The sequence below is a fragment of the Mauremys mutica genome, chromosome 18 (genome assembly GCF_020497125.1).
Source record: "Mauremys mutica isolate MM-2020 ecotype Southern chromosome 18, ASM2049712v1, whole genome shotgun sequence".
In the NCBI taxonomy this organism is placed as follows: domain Eukaryota; kingdom Metazoa; phylum Chordata; order Testudines; family Geoemydidae; genus Mauremys; species Mauremys mutica.
The window spans coordinates 6,282,210-6,304,869 of NC_059089.1; the positions used below are offsets into that span (position 1 = coordinate 6,282,210).

General features: G+C 55.7%; 1 protein-coding gene across 1 annotated transcript; it reads left to right on the top strand.

Annotated features, from left to right (window-relative positions):
* Positions 1–2: 2 nt before the first annotated feature.
* Positions 3–20,197, top strand: LOC123352531 (alpha-1-microglobulin/bikunin precursor). Its single transcript, XM_044992789.1, has 10 exons — positions 3–231; positions 1,937–2,079; positions 3,044–3,120; positions 3,888–4,001; positions 4,543–4,644; positions 9,826–9,863; positions 13,672–13,750; positions 14,355–14,522; positions 16,330–16,503; positions 20,023–20,197. Exons 1-10 carry the CDS (start codon positions 112–114, stop codon positions 20,052–20,054), a joined length of 1,047 nt encoding a protein of 348 aa, XP_044848724.1. The 5' UTR covers positions 3–111; the 3' UTR covers positions 20,055–20,197.
* The last annotated feature ends 2,463 nt before the right edge of the window (positions 20,198–22,660 follow it).

Below are 22,660 nucleotides of genomic sequence, written 5' to 3' on the forward strand. Positions count from 1 at the left end.
CATTCACCTCTTGCCGTGGCCAGGGGTTTGGAGTTCACATTTTGCAACGTCCACGTTCCAGGGCTGAGTCTGTCCATTCTGAAGCTGAGGGGCACAACCGACCTCGGGGCCATGAAGTTCCAGGAGTTCTTCTTCCTTCTCCTTCTTGCCAACCTGCCCACAGCCAGAGGGAGCCCGACTGGGAGCCAAGCCCAGGATATCCAAGTGCAGGAGAATTTCGAGCCTGAACGGGTAACAACTCTCTAGCGCTTACATTCACTCTCAGGAGCAGATTAGAAAAGTGAAGTGTGTTTTGTCGCTAAAAATGTCAATATTTTTAATCACCATCTCAGGTCCTCTTCCAAGAAGAGCTGGGCCAGAGCTGGAAGGGTCTTGCTCTGATCCACATCAATTAGAGGGATACAGAGCTGGGGTGCTAGTGTGGGTGCTCCTGTGATGAATGTGTATTGTGCTAGGTGCTGCATCTCACTGCAGACACCCTGATAGGAAGGGCTTAAGTGTGTGCAGAGGGGAAGTGAATGAGTGAGTCTGGGTGATATAACAGATATGGACAATGCACCTTTCCCATGGAGGGTACCCATGTGCATGGCTGGGGGGCTGTAGGATTTGTATCAGACAGGGAACAATTTGTTATGTGGAAAAGAATCAGCACAGACTGCAGTGGGAGCAACCAGGAGAAGCTCCCGCCAGCGTAGTGCTGTGCACATGAATGCTTCTGTCATTTGGGGGGTGGAATATTCACACCCTTGAGCGACACAAGTTTTGCCAACACGGGCTGTAGTGTAAACATAACCTAGGTATCTATCTAGGCCAGTGGTCCCCAAACGTTTTACCTCAGGCCCCCTCTTACCCCTGTCTGTGCCCCTCCCCCCAGAGCCAGGGCCAGGAGGGGGCTGCAGCTCCGGGAGCAGGGGGGACATGGATAGGGGTAAGGAGGCCAACGCTGGGGCCGGGGCCGGCGGTGGGGCCAGGCGCCCTGAGCACGGGGCCGGCGGTGGGGCCAGGCGCCCTGAGCACGGGGCCGGCGGTGGGGCCAGGCGCCCTGAGCACGGGGCCGGCGGCTGGGGCCCCGGGCACAGGGCTGGGAGTGGAGCCTCGGACGTGGGGCAAGCAGCTAAGGCTGGGGCCAGGAGCAGAGCTGGGTGGCGCTCCCTCCCCTCTTCCCATGGGGCTGGCCCAGGCCCCAGCTGCACCCCCCCAAACATTCTTCTGCCCTCCCCCCGGGGGCATGCCCCACAGTCTGGGGACCTCTGATCTAGGCTTTGTACTGTGCATTAGCTACTTTGTCTCATCTGCTTTCTTCAGCCTTGGCACAAGCTGTTGGTCAGAGACATGGCTATAGGGCTGGCCCAGTGCTGTTCGGTGCAGCTATGTGAGAATAGGGGTTTGGAGCTTGAGCCCAGCAGGGAAGGACCAGCTGGCGTTCAGCAGCAGCGGAGTCAGGAGGCAGTGGGTCTGACACTAAGTTGGGAGGGCAAGTAGAAGTGCATTAGCCCGATGTTTCTGGACAACCAACAGTGAAATAGTTAATGATGTTAACATTTAAATTGCAATCATTAGATTTCGGAATTCATATACCTTGGAGATGTATGGGGTGGCTCACCCGTCTTGGCATTGTCATTAGTGCAGGCTGGCTCACGCAGGTTCACACTCACAAAGCTGTGCAGCCAGAAGCCCTGGGACCTGCTCCTGAAAAGTCTATAACCCCGCTGGAGTCCGTGGGATTTGTGGGGGTCACGCCCAGACCTATTTGGGCAGCTGAGCTGACCCTTGGTGCCCAACAAGATCAAGCTCATCAGTATTTTGCAATGAAAGTTTAAACTCTGCAGAAAACCCTGAAAATTCCCCAAATCCTCAACAGAGGTGGAATGTCCCTGGCCTGCCTGTCTGGGGGGCAGGGTGGGGCAGTCACAGGCTGTGCTTTCCTTTCTCCTAGGTATATGGGAAATGGTATGACATTGCCACCGGCACAACATGCAACTGGATGAAGCAATACAAGGATAAATTCAACATGGGCACGCTGGTGCTGGGACCAGGGCTGACCAGCAATCAGATCAGCACCACCAGCACCAGACTCAGGTAGGCTCCCAGGAACTACCGTTCCCCAGTTACCCAAAACACAGGAACGCAACCCGGACATACTGTGCACCCAGGAGACTCAGAGCTGCAGCTGTCTCCAGTGGGCCTGATTTTCAGAGCTGCTGCCCCCTGCAGGTCCCACTGGCTTCAGTTGGACGGTCCTGAAAATCAGGCTCATTGCGATTTCAGTATTGCGGGGGGTTTGCTTACATACCGCCTGCTGCAATGCTGGACACAGCGTCCCCCATCTATGCCTGATATTAACCAGCTACAAAATGGGGGTATCACTAGACAGCCTATTCATGAAACCCTTTGAGATCTGGGGGTGAAATGAGAGGAGAGTCTGGGCACAGCGGGAAGGAGCTAAAGGAGAAATTAATTCTGAATCCCAGGCATCTCTTGGTTGGAATTGCAACCTGGAAGGAGGGAATGGATTTCAATGGAAATACAGACCTTCAGAACCTGCCCACGTGATTGTTAAAGGGCCCCTGACAGACACCCAAGTTCACTGCAGACCCGTTATCTACTCCAGCTGAGGAGCAAGTCTAGCTTTGACTAATGCTGATGTTACTGAAGGTGCCTAGGACCTTTTGACTTGGCAGCATCAAAAGATGTTTACACGGGCTCCTCCCTGCTTCCAGCACCAAAGCCTCAAAAGCCTTAAAATGACAGTACAAATAAAAGGAGGCAAAACTGCTCGTTACTGTCCCACTATACTAGTCGTGCAGGGTCACACCCTGCTCCTTCCTCCTCATCTGTGGAGGCCCAGGTCCACCAGACTCACTGGGGCCGAAAGTGTGGGGGGGGGGAGCTGGAGGTCCTTGTGATGGGTGCTGGGGTGAGGGCAGGGCCAATGGATCCACAGCCCTGGGGGCCTACAGTGACTAAAGAACTCTGGTGGCCCATCATTGGAGTGGGACTGGGAATAGCTGCAGTTATTAGAGGTTTTCTCTCTCCTTCCCAGGCAAGGTGTCTGCACACAGGTTTCTGGAGAGTACCAAAAAACCGACATACCTGGAAAATACACCTACTATAACCCCAGTAAGTGTGGGAAGGACAACTCTGCTTTCCTCCTAGAGCTGCATGCACTTAGAACCATTGCATGCAGAACTTGATGTGAAAAGAGAAGGGATGACAGCCCAGTGAGGAGTAAGGGGATGAAACAAAGGGAAGGAAAATGTAACCAGCTACCTGGGAAGTAAAGTCTAACATGGAAATCTAGTAGAGACTGTGAAACAGTCTCCCAATGGGAGTTGTAGCAGCTCGGTGGCTTAGGACATTTAAATCCAGACTTTGGGATAAAGGCCTGAAGAAAGTAGTGCAGGGGCCATCCTGTTCAGATCTCTTCCTCCTCTAACTTTGAAGATCCCCCAACAGCAGTCGTAATTAAAAGAGCCCTGTCAGTTTCTCTTTTGAATCAGTTTAAGTGGTTTATTATTGCCCAGGGTTTTGAACTCTCTTAGATGCAGTGAAGTTACCTGGCTATAAAATGAGAGTAATGCGGCAGTGAATCATGGCCAGGGAAATCAGGTCACGTCCGTGCAGCGCATACACTGTGGGGTAGCCTTGGGGCCCTGCATGGATGGGACAGCTCCCTGCAGTGAGGCCAGATTAGCTCAAACTGTGGCTGCTTGAAAGCCACCACGGTTTAGGCAGAAGCAGCCAGGTTCAGCAAATAGCACAGGCTAGGACCCTGGCCCAGCTGCCACATTTCACCTAGCCCATTTTCAAAGGGCAGATTATCCCCTATTCACGTCCGTTTAGAGACGTGCCCACTGGCGGCTGTGTGTGTATTTCCTTTTCTGCAGGCTGGGACGTGACCATCGACTCCTATGTGGTGCACACCAACTATGAGGAATACGCCATCATTCTCATGCAGAAGAAAAGTAGCTTCGGACTGACAGTTACAGCCAAACTCTATGGTACGTGTCTGTGACCATGGCATCTGCTGTGCCATTAGCAAAGCGCTCAGGCCCCTGCATCCATCACGGGGTGATAGTGAGGCTGTTGCCCTGGTGCTGTGTGATCTGACCTGTGGGGGCCTCAACACCTGTTCCAAACCGGAGAGTCTGGACCAGCCCAACTTTGGTCACAAGAGGCCTGAGTCCTCACACAATTATCCCCCCAATTGGGGGTCATTTGGTCTGGCTCTGGCAGGGTCTGCTCAGGAGTGGCCCAGGGCTGGAATGTCAAGGGTTGCGTCTCATCAGGATTGAGGTGCAATACAAATATTGGTCCTTACAAGTACTTGGCCACTGCTGGGGACAGGCTCATGGAGCAAAGATCTGACCTGGTTCGCTAAATGGTGTGTTCCACACACTGAGCTGGGAAGGGGAAGCCTGCCCAGAGTGAGCCTGCCTTTAGCTGCAGGAGCTTTGTGGGAGGGAAGTGGGGGTGGGATTTCAGACCCTCTCCCAACCCATACACCACTCACTCACCTGCTGAAGTTTGGGTTCTCTCCAGGCAGGAACCCGGAGCTGCGAGAAGGCCTTATTGTGGACTTCAGGCAGTTTGCTCAGGAGATGGGGATTCCTGAGGACTCCATCTTCATCATGATTAATAAAGGTAACCCAGCTATGATCAGAGTGTCACTGCAGGGCCCCCTCCTCCCCTCGGCCTCAGGCACCTCCGTGGTCTGTATGTTCTGAGACTCGCCCGCTCTTTCCAGACCACACTGTCCGCTCCAGCCGGACAGCAGGGAGGGAGAATGCAGCATGGCTGTGTGATGGGTTCCCCCCAGGGTGCCACCTGGAATTGGGGTACCTCTGAGTCGCCTGACCCACAAGCCTGGGTGCCCTTTACACTGTATTGCTGTGACAGGCCCTCAAACCCCCTCCAACACACATACAGGTAGGGACACACCCAGCTGCAGCTACACACACACGCTGAGATCTAGGGATTCGCTGCATGGGAACCTCACAGTTCCTAAGGTACGCACCCCCCCCTTTGGAGTGTAAACCCCAAATTATACCATCTTATGCTGCACAGGGAACTGTACAGCACAAGCTTATGAAATTCTCCCCCTCCCTCAATGTGGAGGAAGATATGCAACAGCTTACTGGCCCCAGTTATGAGTCCCATACACTGGTTTTAGACAAAACAAAACCAAGTTTATTAACTACAAAAGATAGATTTTAAGTGATTATGAGGGATAGCAATCAGATCAAAGCAGATTACCTAGCAAAGAAACTACAACACAATCTAAGCCTAATATACTAAAGAGATTGGATGTGAGTAGCAAATTCTCACCCTAAGTTTTGTGTTAGGCAGTTTGTAGAGATTCTTGAGGGCAAGCTACACTTGTTTGCAGCTTAAAATTCCAGGTATTCATTTCACCGGCTAGAAATCCCTCTAGCCTGGGTTCAGCACTTCTCCCCAGTCCAGTCTTCGTTTCTCAGTTGTTTCTAGCAATCTTCTTGGGCAGGAAGTCAGTGGAGAATCACAATTGTGTCACTCCCCTGCCTTAAATAGCTTTTGTATATGGCGGGAACCTTTTGTCTCTTCTCTTAGTTCCCACACCTGGTCAGTGGAAAAACACTGGTATTTCAAGATGGAGTCCAGTACCAGGTGATTTGGTCACATGCCCCTGTAGGGACACAGCAGCCAGGACTTGCAGGCTGTTTGTAGCATCCTCAGGAAGGCTCCCCAGGAAGGGTCCTCGGTGGGAGATTAGCATCTTCTAAGACCTTTTGTTTTCCCTAATGGCCCTTCCCAGCCACCCATCTAGACTGATTGCATTCTGTCTAGTGGACGTTCCCCAGATGTAAACACATTTGTAATAGATGCACAAACAATATTCCTAACTTCAGATACCAAAATGATACGTGCATACGAATAGGATAATCATATTCAGTAAATCATAACCTTTCCGATGATATCTCACATGCCTTATCTTGCACAAAATACATCCTAATTCTGCCAAAATCATAGCATAATAATATTCCTATGAGGAATAAGGGGTGTAGTGCCACAGGCAGGTTGGAAGAGCAGTCAGCCAGGGGCGTGAAGGGATGGACAAGAGGCAGGAAAGTGGGAGAAAGGAAGAGAGCTCTGTGGTGAGTAAGAAGTAGCAGAGAGGAGCTGGGTGGAGACAAGGTGACTGGGCCCTCTCTGAATGGATCAGGCTCCCAGGCCCCACACACCTTCAGCTACAGTCCAGAACAGAGCCGCATGATGGGCTCAAAGGTGCCCGGATGCTGTGATGATGGGCGTGGGTTAGTTAGACAGCTGCAGGCCTCCAGGAGGCTTAGGCATAGTGCACCCCCAAGCAGCAGCATTTCCCACTAGTGTGGAGAATGGGAACCCTTGTCACCATTCCCAGCCCCGACGTGTCACCAGCACCCTCGCTCGGCCGCTGGGTCATTGCCCCACACATGCTGCCCAGCTCCTGAATGCCAGGAGTCCCCGGGGAGGGAGGGGGAGTTCCTCCCACTACTCCCACTTGCACTCCCTACCAGTGAGGCTGCATGCGTTTCCACTGACGAGTTAGCCAGAATCCCCTCCATGACCTCATGGGCTAGTTGGCCAGAGAGGTCCCTGGTGAACGACAGTCCACCCACACCCCACCCTGCTCTGCTGAGCCCCCACAGTGGAGAAGGAAAAAGCAAGAACGAGGGACTGAACTGCCCACATGGCTGTACCAGGGTGGCTCGCCACCACGGAGTGCACAGTGCGGGGAGGGGGAGTGCCTGGGGAGAGCAGCAAGAGGCTGCAGTGGGGGAAGCTGTTGCAGTGTGTGATGAAAGGCTTCTGCAGAGAGACGCTGGAGACCAGGCAGCTGCCCTAGGCAGGGAGCCCAGGAGGAGGAAGAGAAACCAGGAGGTGGAGTTCTTAAACTTTGAGTTTTATTTGTGGTTTATTCCATATGAATAAACCCAGTCCCCAAGGAGGAGTCCTTCTGGCCAAGGGAAAGCCTGGGGGATGTTTTATTTGAACACTCACAGACTTTAAGGTCAGAAGGGACCATTATGATCATCTAGTCTGACCTCCTGCACAACGCAGGCCACAGAATCTCACCCATCCACTTCTATAACAAACCCCTAACCTATGTCTGAGTTATTGAAGTTCTCAAATTGTGGTTTGAAGACCTCAAGCTGCAGAGAATCCTCCAGCAAGTGACCCGTGCCCCATGCTGCAGAGGAAGGCGAAAAACCTCCAGGGCCTCTGCCAATCTGCCCCGGAGGAAAATTCCTTCCCGACCCCAAATATGGCGATCAGTTAAACCCTGAGCATGTGGGCAAGACTCACCAGCCAGCACCCAGGAAAGAATTCTCTGCAGTAACTCAGATCCCACCCATCTAACATCCCATCACAGACCACTGGGCATACTTACCTGCTGATAATCAAAGATCAATTGCCAAAATTAATTGCCAAAATTAGGCTATCCCATCATACCATCCCCTCCATAAACTTATCAAGCTTAGTCTTAAAGCCAGATATGTCTTTTGCCCCCACTACTCCCCTTGGAAGGCTGTTCCAGAACTTCACTCCTCTAATGGTTAGAAACCTTCATCTAATTTCAAGTCTAAACTTCCTAGTGTCCAGTTTATATACATTTGTTCTTGTGTCCACACTGGTACTGAACTTAAATAATTCCTCTCCCTCCCTAGTATTTATTCCTCTGATATATTTATAAAGAGCAATCATATCCCCCCTCAACCTTCTTTTGGTTAGGCTAAACAAGCCAAGCTCTTTGAGTCTCCTTTCATAAGACAGGTTTTCCATTCCTCGGATCATCCTAGTAGCCGTCTCTGAACCCGGTTCCCAAGAGGGGAAACTGAGGCTGGGTATCTGTAGTGTGATCGTAGGCCCCAAGGGGTGCATGGGCTGTGGCATTGGAAGGGCTGAACGAGGACACATGGTCACTCTGCATTTGAATCACTTGATGGGGAGCTCCCTAAGGACACAGGAGGTAACTGCCCTGCCCTGCTTGGCACTGGAGAGGCCGCGACTGCAGTGCTGTGTGCAGTTCTGGGTGCTGCACTTTAGGAAAGATGTGGGCAAATTGGAGAGAGGCCAGAGGAGAGGAAGAAACATGATGAAAGGTCTAGAAAACCTGATCTGTGAGGAGAGGTTCAGAAAACTGGGCCTGCTTAGTCTTGAGAAATGAACACTGAGGGGGAACCTGATAACAGGCTTCAAATATGCTAAGGGCTGTTACAAAGATCAGTGTCCGCGAAGGGATGGGGGTAAGCGGCAGCAAAGGGGATTTAGGCTGGATGTTAGGACAGTGAAGCACTTGAACAGGTTAGTGAGGGAGGTTGCGGAATCCCTGTTGTGACGGGTTGGATCACAGAACCCCCTTTGGGAACCGTCAACTGATGTGCCAAGACTACTTCTGCCCCTGCTTTCCCTGCCAGCCTGGGACTCCAGCACCCTGTCTTGTTGAGCCAGACACACCCGTCCGCTCCAACACAGACCCAGGGTCTGAGCCACGTGCCCCAAAGCTGCAGACTTAACTGAAAGCAGCTCACAGAAGTGTTCCTGTCTTTAACACTCAGATGCCCAACTCCCAATGGGGTCTAAACCCAAATAAATCCGTTTTACCTGGTATAACTCTTATAGAGGGTAAACTCATAAATTGTTCGCTCTCTATAACACTGATAGAGACGTATGCACAGCCTTCTAAACCCAGGGTTTTGAGTTTAATCCTTGAGGGGGTCATTTAGGGAACTGGAGTAAAAATCTGTCTGGGGATTGGTCCTGTTTTGAGCAGGGAGTTGGACTAGATGACCTCCTGAGGTCCCTTCCAACCCTGATATTCTATGATTCAGTAGATCATAACCTTACACAGATATGTTACATGGCATATGTAGCCTAAAACATATTCCAGTTATGTCACATATACAATCATAAGCATATTCCATAAAGCCTTAAGGGGGGCACCGTTACACCTGTCTTTGGAGGGATTAAGAAGAGGTTGGACAGACCCCTTCAGAGATGGGGTAGGGTTACTTGGTCCTGCCTGGCTGGATGAGATGGCCTCTCTAGGTCCCTTCCAGCCCCTCACTTCTCTGGTTCTATAAGCTGAACTGCCCCCACCTGCTCTCGCCAGGCACTGTACAGCTGTGGTCGTGGAGGTGGGCTTGCAATTTCAGGGTGATGCGATCCAAAGAGAAGTGTAAGAGTTGGGTGACTGATGGGTGAGTAAAAGGCCGGGAGAGGAGCATGAGGCAATGACAGCCATTCTATGCAGGAAACTCTCCTGACGGGGGCAGGCAGGGCAGGTCTCAGCCTTTCTGTTCATGGGCACTATGGGTACAGGGCGGTATTGACACAGATACGCAGCATGGTCCATGAGAGCCTTGCCAGCCTATTCTCTAGCAATGCCTGGTACTACAGCCTGGGGCTGCCTTAACTTCTGTCACATAGGTCTTGGGGTGGTGGGAGAGAATCCTAGGGCCCAACCAGCTGCACCTGCCCATTCCTCCTGCCCTCACTCTGCCCGCTCTTGCCCTTGCCAGTTCCATGTAGTTCAGATCAGCCCCCACCAAGGGGCCATGGAGATAGCATGGAAGAGTGGTGGGATTCCTAAGCTTCGCTCTGCATGCAGACCTGGGGGGGAGCGTGGGGTCTCCTGGAGGTCAGTAGTGTTTATCCCTGTAGACAGAGTGCACGTGTCCGGCGATGATAGAGGTAAACTGGACAGAGTTGGGCAGGCCTGTTAGGAGCTGCCTCTCTCCACCAACAGCTTCCATCTCCTATCTCCCATCTACTAACGCTCTCCTGTCCTGTCCCTTGGTGCAGGTGAATGTGTGCCTAGTGAGACCCAACCTGAACCCAAGGTGAGTTGATGGGGCTGGAAGGAACTTCACAAGCTGAATTTCCTGGGTCTCCAGAGAGTTGCACTGTCGCATTAGGCGTCCCTCCAGAAAGTGCAGTCTGGAACTCCACGTTCGTTGTGGTATCTAGGCCACTGGATTAAGGAGGCGCATGCTGCTCAGGCTGGCAGCTCTTCAGAAGGGCCCAGCCTGCCTTTCTCAGCCACCTTGGCAGATGGCCCTTCACCAGCGCTGATGTCTCTTGATGTGCTTGTGTCTGTGATGACAGTAGACCTTGTAAGGAGCCTAGGGTACAGTGGAATGAAATGGGCACAAGGGGTTAGCTTCTAAGCCGAGGCAAGACCCCATGAAGACGCCACTTTGTTACATTTGATTTTACTTTAATGTTCCATGTTTGGTGCAAGTAGCCAGTTCTGGAGCCGGGAGTCCCCCCCCATCCACCTGTGTGCCCCACCTGGACTCAGAGGGACCCCCTTCGAAGAGGGAGAAGGCATGTCAATATCTGTGGCCTGTTTAAACCTTAGGGCCAGGCCCTCCACTGGGTAAATTGGTGCCAATTGGTGCCAACAGCCCTTCAATTAGTCTCAGATGTAGTGGAGGTTATTTGTGAAACACTTGCTCACTAGGAAGTGGTCTGAGACCACCAAACTCATGGCAAACAGGGGCTATCAAATGGCCAATAACTTTTAGGTGACGAAGAGGTGAAAGGCCTCATGCCTCATTACCTGTCCTAGGAGTCCAGCTCCTGCCAAATCGCAGGATGACCTAATGTGCTTTTTCACACAACACATACTTAGTCTGTGGAACTCACTGCTACAAGATATCACAGAGGCCGAGAGCAGAGCCAAACTTCACTGACTGGCCCTGTGACTCCAGGTCGTGCCACTTGGCTTGCGGGCCCTCTAATGGGGCACCCAGTGCAAGCTGCAGCTTTTGTTCTGCTCCCTCCCGGCCCCCGGACGGCCCTGGCAGTCCGTCCCTAGGGGTGCACATACTGCTCTGCCTGATGGACGCCAGCTGCTCGCTGCGTTACTGACTGCGCTGTGCGGGTTTGCTGAAGGAAGAGGCTCAGCGAGTACCTCTGCGCAGCACAGTAGCCGGGCTAGCTCTGCTCAAGCCACTGTGACATGGAGGGACTAGCCGCTGGAGTACAGTCTGATGCGCTCCCCGGGGACGGACTTGAGCAGCCAGCTGGAGCCCACCTGCCATGAGCAGAGATAGTGCTATACAGCTACCCCAGCCGGGACCGACACCCCCTAACTGCCCCCCCATACACCTACCCCAGCCGGGACCGACACCCCCTAACTGCCCCCCCATACACCTACCCCAGCCGGGACCGACACCCCCTAACTGCCCCCCCATACACCTACCCCAGCCGGGACCGACCCCCTAACTGCCCCCCATACACCTACCCAGCCGGGACCGACACCCCCTAACTGCCCCCCCCATACACCTACCCCAGCCGGGACCGACACCCCCTAACTGCCCCCCCATACACCTACCCCAGCCGGGACCGACACCCCCTAACTGCCCCCCCATACACCTACCCCAGCCGGGACCGACACCCCCTAACTGCCCCCCCATACACCTACCCCAGCCGGGACCGACACCCCCTAACTGCCCCCCCATACACCTACCCCAGCCGGGACCGACACCCCCTAACTGCCCCCCATACACCTATCCCAGCCGGGACCGACACCCCCTAACTGCCCCCCATACACCTATCCCAGCCGGGACCGACACCCCCTAACTGCCCCCCCATACACCTCCCCCCGCCGGGACCGACACCCCCTAACTGCCCCCCCATACACCTTAGCCCGCCGGGACCGACACCCCCTAACTGCCCCCCCATACACCTACCCCAGCTGGGACCGACACCCCCTAACTGCCCCCCCATACACCTACCCCAGCTGGGACCGACACCCCCTAACTGCCCCCCCATACACCTACCCCTGCTGGGACCGACACCCCCTAACTGCCCCCCATACACCTATCCCAGCTGGCACCGACACCCCCTAACTGCCCCCCCATACACCTGCCCCAGCTGGCACCGACACCCCCCAACTGCCCCCCCATACACCTACCCCAGCTGGGACCGACACCCCCCAACTGCCCCCCATACACCTACCCCAGCTGGGACCGACACCCCACAACTGCCCCCCATACACCTACCCCAGCTGGGACCGACACCCCCCAACTGACCCCCCATACGCCTACCCCAGCTGGGACCGACACCCCCCAACTGACCGCGCATACTCCTACCCCAGCTGGGACCGACACCCCCCAACTGACCCCCCATACGCCTACCCCAGCTGGGACCGACACCCCCTAACTGCCCCCCCATACGCCTACCGCAGCTGGGACCGACACCCCCTAACTGCCCCCCCCGTACGCCGACCGCAGCTGGGACCTTCACCCCCTACCTGCCCCCCCCTTACGCCTTCCCCAGGTGGGACCGACACCCCCTAACTGCCCCCCCCGTACGCCTACCGCAGCTGGGACCGACACCCCCTAACTGCCCCCCATACGCCTACCGCAGCTTGGTCCGACACCCCCCATATGCCCCCCCCCGTACGCCTACCCCAGCTGGGACCGACACCCCCTAACTGCCCCCCCCCGTACGCCTACCCCAGTTGGGACCGACACCCCCTAACTGCCCCCCCTACGCCTACCGCAGCGGGGACCGACCCCCCCTAACTGCCCCACATACGCCTTCCGCTGCTGTGACCGACACCCCCTTACTGCCCCCCCATACGCCTACCCCAGCTGGGACCGACACCCCCTAACTGCCCCCCCCATACGCCTACCCCAGCTGGGACCGACACCCCCTAACTGCCCCCCCCATACGCCTACCCCAGCTGGGACCGACACCCCCTAACTGCCCCCCCATACGCCTACCCCAGCTTGGTCCGACACCCCCTACCTGCCCCCCCCATACGCCTACCCCAGCTGGGACCGACAGCCCCTAACTGCCCCCCCCATACGCCTACCCCTGCTGGTACCGAAAGCCCTTAACTGCCCCCCATACGCCTACCCCAGCTGGGACCGACAGCCCCTAACTGCCCCCCCATACACCTACCCCAGCTGGGACCGACACCCCCTAACTGCCCCCCCATACACCTACCCCAGCTGGGACCGACACCCCCCAACTGCCCCCCCTTCGACCCACCCGTGCTGGGTCGGACACCCCCCAACTGCCCCCCCCATACGCCTACCCCAGCTGGGACCGACACCCCCCAACTGCCCCCCCATACGCCTACCCCAGCTGGGACCGACAGCCCCTAACTGCCCCCCCCCATACGCCTACCCCAGCTGGGACCGACAGCCCCTAACTGCCCCCCCATACGCCTACCCCAGCTGGGACCGACAGCCCCTAACTGCCCCCCCCCCATACGCCTACCCCAGCTGGGACCGACAGCCCCTAACTGCCCCCCCCCATACGCCTACCCCAGCTGGGACCGACAGCCCCTAACTGCCCCCCATACACCTACCCCAGCTGGCACCGACCCCCCCAGCCGTTCCCAGGGGTGAAGAGGGAGGGGAACGCTGCGGAAGGCTGCAGAAGCTCTGTTAGAATCCCAGTGATTTCCGGGCCCATCCTTCACTTGGGAGAATATGTTCTGCCCAGGGACCCGCTCCTCTTGAGCCTGCTCCCAGGGGCGTTGTGTGTCCCCCATCTTATAGGCCTGTGGAATCTCTGCGTTCGTTGCCATCTTAGGAGAGACTCTGGGATTTATGGCTCACAGTTGTTCCACTGCATTGTTGAGGGAAACTTGCTCACCTAACGAGCTGCTCTTTCTTCTGTGTGCAGAGGGATCGGAGAGCTGTCCTGCCTGAGGAAGAGGGCTCAGCTGTAGGTCCCCTGCCGCCACTCATCAGCAAAAAGGAAGGTCTGTACTAAGATGGGGTCTCACCACACTCTGGGGATGGCTGGAGTACTCCCACTGGGACTCTCCTCCTCCATCTGCCTGGAAAAGGGATGGCTGTGCACAGACCTCAGCGGGAGCAGAAACACAGAATAAATTCATGTTGAAAACCTCAATTTTTACCTGCCATAGCTTTTCTAGGCAGCCAGGTGCTATCACTTTAAGCCTCCTGCCTCGAGACCTTCCAGGGCTACTGGCAACTGCAATGTGGCCATCAGAGAGCTGGGACCCTCTGCCTTTTCCAGTGGGACACAGCTCCCTATGCTACAAACCTGTCCCTAGTCCCCTGCCCTCTGAGCCATCTCCCCGGGGACATAGCCTGCCCCCCCTGCCCCACAGAGCTGGGTGATCTCCATGGGAAATCCCATAGGTGGGGGGAGAGCAGCACATGGGAATGGGAGATGTTTGAATCTCCTCAGAGGTTTGGGGGTTAGGCTATGTCCCCGGGGAGATGGCTCAGAGGGCAGGGGACACGGCCATGTAGCCCCTGGATGTCACCACCACATGCCATGTGGTTCTGTGGGTGTAAAAGGCAACTCACTAGGCTCAACCCTCTTGATGTGCTCAGATTTCTGCCGGCTGAATAAAGATGTGGGCCCCTGCATGGGGATGAACGTTCGGTTCTTCTACAACTCCTCTTCTATGGCCTGCGAGACCTTCCACTATGGCGGCTGTCTTGGGAACGGGAACAACTTCCCTTCGGAAAAGGAGTGTCTTCAGACCTGCAGAACCGAGGGTAAGGGGGGCAGCCCTTCAAAGTCCGAGCAACCGTCTCTGCAGTCCCTGGCCAGCGCAGGAGGGGCAGGCTCAGATTTCGCTGTCCCTCTGATCTGTGCTCCCCCAGCCTTCTGCTCTTCCTGTGTGGTCGAGGCTTCCTGCTTCAAAGCCCTTTCCTTGTGCAAGTGACCCAGGCTCAGTGCTGTGGGGAAGCGACATGCTCACGTGCTGCCAGTGGGGAGGGAGCCCAGCGCAGTGGGGAGAGCTCTGAGAAATCAGTCAGGGGCCAAAATGAGACCAAACAGTGTCCATGCCCAAGGCCTGACTGCAGGAGGTGACTTGAAAATGGAGAGGTGGCTAGAACTGAGTGAGTCGCTGCTTTCTGTGATCCAGGGGCCAAAGCAAAAACCATTTAGTTTTGGATAGGGTGACCAGACAGCAAGTGTGAAAAATCGGGACAGAGGGTGGGGGGTAATAGGAGCCTATATAAGAAAAAGCCCCAGATATCAGGACTGTCCCTATAAAATCAGGACATCTGGTCACCCTAGTTTTGGATCCAACAAAACGATTCCTTTGACCCAAAATGAAATTATTTTTGGTGTTTCATTTTGGGTCATTTTTGGGTGGTTTTCACCTTTTTTTTAATATTAGTTAAATTTCTAAAGGAAATGCTGGTTTAAAATAAAACTGGAAACGTTTCATATTGAAATGGCTGAAACAAATTGTTTTGTTGTTTTCTAACATTTTTTTCCTTTTTCCTTTCTTTTTTTGGGGGTTGAAACTATTCACTGAATTTGACCCAAGTTTGCAAATCGTTTCAGTACCCCCCAAAATGCATTTTTCAGTGAAATTTACTGTTTGCCTGAAAAATGTCACCCAACTCTGTCTATTCGCCATAAAAGAACTGACCCGGTTAACTTCCCAAGTCACTTCCCTGGGTTACCCCGGGGCCTTCAGCCACAGCTGTCACCAACAATCAATATAAAATACGTTGTGTCTGGGCAGCCGGCACAATGGGCCTAACCAATCAAGCCCAGTGGCGAACCTGGCTGATTGCGGTCAGGGAATTGTGGGTTTGCTCTTGTGTCAGTGCCCCGACTGCTGCACTGTTGTGGGGTCTTGCACCTTTCCAACCTCTCTGCCTGGCTCAGAGCAACGGAGGGAAACCTGTTCAAGCCCATCTCTGTGGAGTGACATGAGGGGATGGAGAGAACATGCCTAGATACTACGGTGATGGGCTCTCTAGAAAGGCCTCAGGTCCGGTGTTTGTCCCAGTATAACCGTGCTGGTCAGGGGTGGCCTTTTTTCCTGATATCATTAGATGGGTACCACCTGTAGTGTGGGGCAGTTCGAGTGGGGTACAGGTGCTGCACACTGCTATAGTTACTCCCATTCCCAGGCCAGGGCTACACTACAAATTTGGCCAGCAGAGCTCTGGCAAATAGGGGTGTGGCTGCAATTTCTATGGGTAAAAGAATCCTTTGGCCAGTATAAGCTCTCCAAGGGGGCTTTGCTGGTCTGGCAAATTCCCTGTACAGGACCAGCTGTTCCAGTACAAGCACACGTATATCAGTATAACGGCTTTGTGTGTGTGTGCGGGGGGGGGGGGCATTCTGCTGGTTTACCTAGCGCGGTGCAGTTAAAGCACTACCACTTGGGTGCAGCCAAGCCTGCCCCTGACAGTCCCACTCCTCTCCCCCACCCACCAGATATGCCAGCGGAGCAGATTCTGCTGCCTGCCCACTGCATGAATCCTTTTCCTTCCACTGGCTCCCGGCCTGTAACTGGGGGACTCCACTTTCTCCCCTCTTGTCTCCCTCTCCCAGCGGCCTGCAGGTTACCCATAGTTCCAGGGCCCTGTCAGCAACCAGTGATACTCTGGGCCTTTGATGCAACCCAGGGCAAGTGCACCACCTTCAACTATGGAGGCTGCCAGGGCAACGGGAACAAGTTCTACGCGGAGAAGGAATGCAAGGAATACTGCGGGGTCCCAGCAGACGGTACGGCGCGCCCGCTACTGTCACGGAGCTAGCGCTCCTTCAGCAGCCATCGGCTCCGGCCCTCTCGGCCCACCAGCATTTGCAGCTCGGGGAAGTTGGTTCTTCCAGGAAGGACATAACATGACACAGCAGCAGACACCTCGTCTCTCTACCCCCTCAGCCCTGCTGCCAGATTCTCTGGGCCCTGGGGGTGCTCAGTCCCCCGCACCTCCCCGCTCCATCCTAGGCCTCCTCCCTCTTGCCCCCTTCCCCCAAGCTCCCACCCTGCCCTGCCTCTCCCAGCCCCACTCCGCCCCTTCTCCCAAGCCCCCATCCCCCTCTGCCGCTTCCTGCCCCGTTCTGGCCTCTTCCCCCAGCGCCTCCTGCACACCCCGGAACAGCTGATCGCACTGGGTGGGAGGTCCTGGAAGGGAGGCGGGAGCTTGGCTGCCGCTTAGGGTTTCCTTACGTCCGGTTGAAAAGGGAACTGATGGCTCCGGGCTGTTAAAAGTCTGGCTGGCCACTCGCAGCGGGGCAGGCAGGGTGCTGTGGCCAATGGGAGCTGCAGGGGCAGCACCTGGGAGCGGAGGCAGCGCACAGAGCCATGCGGCCGCGCCACTGCCTAGGGACTGCGGGGACATACCGGCTGCTTCCGGGGCTGGAGCCTGCACCCTGAACCTCCTCCTGCACCCCAATCCCCTGCCCCAGCCCTGAGCCCCCTTCTGCACCCAAACTGGAGCCCAGAGCCTCCTCCCCACCTCCTCCTGCACCCCAAACCCCTCATCCCTGGCCCCACCCCAGAGCCCACACCCCCAGCCGGAGCCCTCACCCCCTCCCACATCCCAGCACCCTCCTGCACCCCAAACCCCTCATCCCTGGCCCCACCCCAGAGCCCACACCCCCAGCCGGAGCCCTCACCCCCTCCCACATCCCAGCACCCTCCTGCACCCCAAACCCCTCATCCCTGGCCCCACCCCAGAGCCCACACCTCCTCCCACATCCCAGCACCCTCCTGTACCCCAAACCCCTCATCCCTGGCCCCACCCCAGAGCCCACACCCCCAGCCGGAGCCCTCACCCCCTCCCACATCCCAGCACCCTCCTGCACCCCAAACCCCTCATCCCTGGCCCCACCCCAGAGCCCACACCCCCTCCCACATCCCAGCACCCTCCTGCACCCCAAACCCCTCATCCCTGGCCCCACCCCAGAGCCTGTACCCCCAGCTGGAGCCCTCATCTCCCCTGTACCCCAACCTCCTACCCCAGTCCTGAGCCCCCTCCTGCACCCAAACCCCCATCCTTGGCCCCACACCAGAGCCTGTACCCCCAGCTGGAGCCCTCATCTCCCCTGTACCCCAACCTCCTACCCCAGCCCAGTGAAAATGAGCAAGCGCGGGTGAGGGAGAGCAAGTGACAGAGGGAGGGATGGCGTGAGCGGGGCGGCGCCTTGAAGGGGCCAGAGCCGAGGGTCAGAGCCAAAGTCTGAAGTCAGAAGGGGGTTCCCTGGAGGGAGACAAGGCAGGAGCAGGGCTGGCAATGAACAAGAGCTACCACAGCCGGGAGCGAGAGCTTTGAGCAGCCACTAAAGTGATGCTGCTGGGCTTAAGAGTGGTCTGCTGGCTTTTCTCGTTGGCTACAGGCCAGCTGTGCTTGTTAGGGGGCCCGGAGACTGGCTCTGTGGCAGGCCCTGCTTCCTGCCATGCAGCACTTTTCACCAGTCCTTTACACCTGTGGAGAATGGGTTCCTCCTTTTTAAGAGGCAGGGAAACTGAGGCACGCCACAAAGACAGGCTAGTGCCAACATTTTCAAAGTTGGTGCCTACAGTTAAGTATCTAAATCCATATATAAGGCTCTAAATCCAGACCTCCTAAGGCAGCAGCCTGGATTTCAGAGGCCCTGAGTCCCTGCAGCTCCAAGCAAAGGCAACACGCTGGACAATCTGGCTGGTTCTAGTCACAATGTGCCTGGTTTATGGCTCTAGGTGCTCACTGCAGGCACCCACCTTGGAAAGTGTTTTCCTAAGTGTCTTTCTCGATCACCTGAGTCAGTGGTAGAAGCAGGAACAGAACTTAGGTATCCTTTTTGGCCAGTTCCCTACTCTAGCCAGTAGGCGCTACTCCCCTCTGGGGTCCTGAATGCGTCAACAGCTCTGCTACACAATGCACTTAGCTTTGAGCTGCTATTGGCAAAAAGGTTTCCATTAACCACTTGGCTTCTGCCTCCTGTCACAGGTACATCCCAGAGCTGCCAGGTACCCAGTCCAGTGCCGGTATCTCAAGGGAACGTTGGCATTCCCTGAGCTCTGATGGGAAGAAGGACTAATTCTGGGGTTATATCCTGTAGACTAACAGACGTTTTGGAGCATGAGCTTTCGTGGGTGAATACCCACTTCTACTTGCATCCGACGAAGTGGGGATTCACCCACGAAAGCTCATGCTGCAAAATGTCTGTTAGTCTATAAGGTGCCACAGGACTCGTTGCTGCTTTTACAGATCCAGACTAACACAGCTACCCCTCTGATACTTGTGCTAGCTGTGTGAGTCAAGGATTAATGAAGCCATGTCTGTAGTGGAGGGGAGGGTCCTACAGGTCACCTGTTCCCCACTGAGTGCACCAAGCAGCTGTGCTAGTGCTCAGGAGTTTCACATGCATAGCGACTGTCAGCCTGCTGTTGCGATTGCCTTTCTGCAGTGGAGGCCCTGTCATTCAGGCCTTGCTCTCCTTGAGCTCAGAGTGTTTGGTCTAAGTCGGGAATGTAGAATCTGCCCATGTGTACCTATGGCAATGGGCCCATTAGAAATCCCATAGATGAGCAAACAATGAAGACATTCAAAAGTACCTGAGAAGCAGTTGGAGGGGACAGTGCCTGCTGCAGTGTACAGACTCTGGGGCTGATGATCTCAGTAAGCAGCATTGAATATCAGGCTTGGAAGGGACCTCAGGAGGTCATCTAGTCCAACCCCCTGCTCAAAGGGGGAAGCAATCCCTAGACAGATTTTTGCCCCAGATCCCTAAGTGGCCCCCTCAGGGATTGAACTCACAACCCAGGTTTAGCAGGCCAAAGCTCAAACCACTGAGCTATCTCTCCCCCAGGAGCTAGGGCTGTGCTGCCCAGCATGGGCTGGCAGACAGGTGCTAGGTCTGCTTGAGCTCGCACACTAAAAACAGCAGGGTGGCTGGGGGGCAGCTTGGGGTCCGGGCGGGTTTGTAGCCAGGCGGCTGACCTGAGCTAGTGTCTGTGCTACCCTTGGCCACACTGCTATTTAACACGCTGGCTCTAGCATGCTGGGAAGCACCTTCCCAGGGGGTGCAGACCTGTGACCCCCTGAAAGAAATTGTTTCCTAATTCTATGTCTGTATTGATCAACCCGCTCTGGTGTTTGTGGGACTGCAGTTGGTGCAATCTCCATGGCTGCCTGTCCAGCTGTCATCTCAGCACTCACACCATGCGCATTGCCATGGTCTCTGGGTGCCTCCCTGAAGTGCGTGCGTAGCTCTGTGCACAGCCTGTGGTGACACGTTTTCTCTCTTTTCTTATAGGAGAGGAGGAGTTTCTGGGTTTGTCCAACTGAAGGGGACCCGGGGATGGGGAGTGACAGCTGGAATCGCTAAAAAGCCCCAGCAGGAGGCCCCTGCTAGGAGAGCATTTGGAATAATGTTTGTGCTGATTGTGTGTAGATCAGGTTTAATGAACAGTAAATGTCTCTAAAAATGAGCGTAGTGTGTGTGCACGTCCCTTGGGCTTCCCCTTATCCCAGCACCAGGGTGTGTAAGCATCTGCCACCATCAGCTGTCCAATGCAGCACTAAGAGCCCCCAGCTCCCCATCTTCTTTGATGCAATTCATCCATCACTTCCGAATCCTTCTCCCCACCACCCTCTGCTGCCAGGCTCCCTTCACCGGGTCCTGTGCAGCCAGCAAAGTCGCGCTTCCTGGTTTCGCCTCCAGCCTTGCGCAGCATTTGATGCCTCCTGGAGAACTTGGAGTAAGATTCTGTTTCTGTGTCTCCTTTGTTTCCCAAGTCTCTGCTCTTTGATAGACCTGGGGCTGTTAGCATGAAACCAGGACCTGTGTTTCTGAACAGGGCCTACACCCTTCTGGATTCAGGCTTCTTCCCATGGTCCTGAACTGGGATGTTCCAGGCAGGCCGTTCTAATTTAAGAGTGGGCAATAGGCCCCTAAGAACCCAAAACACTGGTTTTGGGCAGAACTCTGATTAGATACTTGATGAACTAAGAGAAATGGGTAAAACACAGAAAATGTGAATCAGAAGTTAAATTTGGCAGCCAGTCAACTCTGCCCCCTCCCTCCGAGCGCTTCCTGCTCGCTGTGATCAGCTGTTCCGCAGGGTGCAGGAGGCGCTGGGAGGGAGGCAGAGGAGGGGGGATGGGGCACACTTGGGGGAGGGGATGGAAAGTGGTGGGGAAGAGGCGGGATGGGATCTGGGGGGGCAGGGGTGGAGTGGGGGCAGGGCCTGAGGCTGAGTGAGGGTTGAGCACCCCTGGGGAAAATTAGAAGCCGGCGCCTGTGCACCGAAGTGCAGCGTTTTGTGCTGTTGACATTCGATTACCTAGGGCAGTTGTGGAATCGCCATCATGGGAAGTTTCTAAGAACAGGTTTGACAAACACCTGTCAGGGATGGGCTAGGCCAGGGGTTCTCAAAGTTCATTGCACCGCAACCCCCTTCAGACAACAAAAATTACTCCATGACCCCGGCAGGGTGGCCTGAAGCCTGAGCTGCACTGTCCCGGGCGGTGCGGGGGGGGGAAGCCCAAAGCCTGAGCCCCATCATTCAGGTCTGAATCCCTTGGGCTTTGGCCCCGAGCGGTGGGGCTCAGGCTTTGGTTTCCGCCCTTGGCAATGGGGCTCGAGGTTCGACCCTGGGCCCCAGCAAGTCTAATGCCAGCCCTGGTGACCCCATTACAATGGGGTCCCGATCCCACTTTGAGAACTGCTAGGCTAAGCTGACTTGGTCCTGCTGGAGCATGGGGGGGATGGACCTGAACTCTGAAGGTCCCTTCCAGCTCATTTCCGTGATTCTCCAAACACCTCTCAGCTGTCGCTTGACCCTGTAGGCCCCTGAGTTCCCCTGGTGATGTGCCCAATGTGCAGAGTCCTGGGCCGGCTTTAGGGTGATTCCACCGATTCCCGGGAATCGGGCCCCGCAGCATCCGGAAGAGGGGCCCCGCACCCTCCGCCGAAATGCCACTGGAAACAGCGGCAACCGATTGAGCTGCCGCCGAATTGCCGCCGCTACCTTCAGCAGCAGCTCAGTCGCTGCCAGCATTTCGGCGGCAGCTCTTTCAAATCGGGCCCCGCACGTCCTAAAGCCCCGGGCGAGAGGCTCACAGCCCCGGGACTAGCTAACAGGGCCCCACAGCAGGAGGTGTGGGAATGCAGCTCTTACCAGCAGGGCCCAGAGCTGCAGAGGAGCAACAGACCTGTCAACTCTCAGACCCTGCAGAGGTTCGAGGTGCTTCCACCTTGTGGGCCACGACAATGAAACCCAGCAGTGAGAGCCGGGCTCTCAAAGCCCTGCTACTGGGGGAGCCAGGACAATCCACACACCTGGGTTAGGAGCAAAGCTTCCCAGTGGCGTGTGAAGACCTGGGCTTGTGCACTGCAGCTGAGGCGTGGCCTGCGGCGCTAGCCCACACCGGTTGTTCTCAGGACTCACTGGTGGCTTTTCATCTAGATCCGCACAGTGCTTTCCAGGGAGGAGTGGGTATGGTTACCCACGTCACAGCTGGGACAGCGAGGCTCAGCGAGGGAACGTGACTGGCCCAGCATCACACATGAGCCAGTAACAGGCAGGGCTGGAGCCCAGGGTCCCCCCATACCCATTCCCAGAGCTGGGAATAGAACCCAGAAGCCCTGACTCCCAGCCCATGGGGTCGGGGTGGATTAGGGATGGGGTTGGAGGTGGCAATAGGACCGAAAGGGCTTGTGGATGGTGATGGGTGGGGGAGGCTGGGGATGGAGATGGGGGAGTGGGGAGTGGAGAGGGCAGTGTGACAGGGAGTGGGGATGCCGGGTGGGTAATTCCTGCTTTTCAGAGGGTCAAGTTGAGGTGCACTAATGCTCTGGCGGGGTGCAAGGTGCTGCCACTCAAGTTGATTGCTGCATTAATGAAGTGAATTTTAGCTCTGGCCCTCCAGCCCCTGCTTCCTGGCTCCTT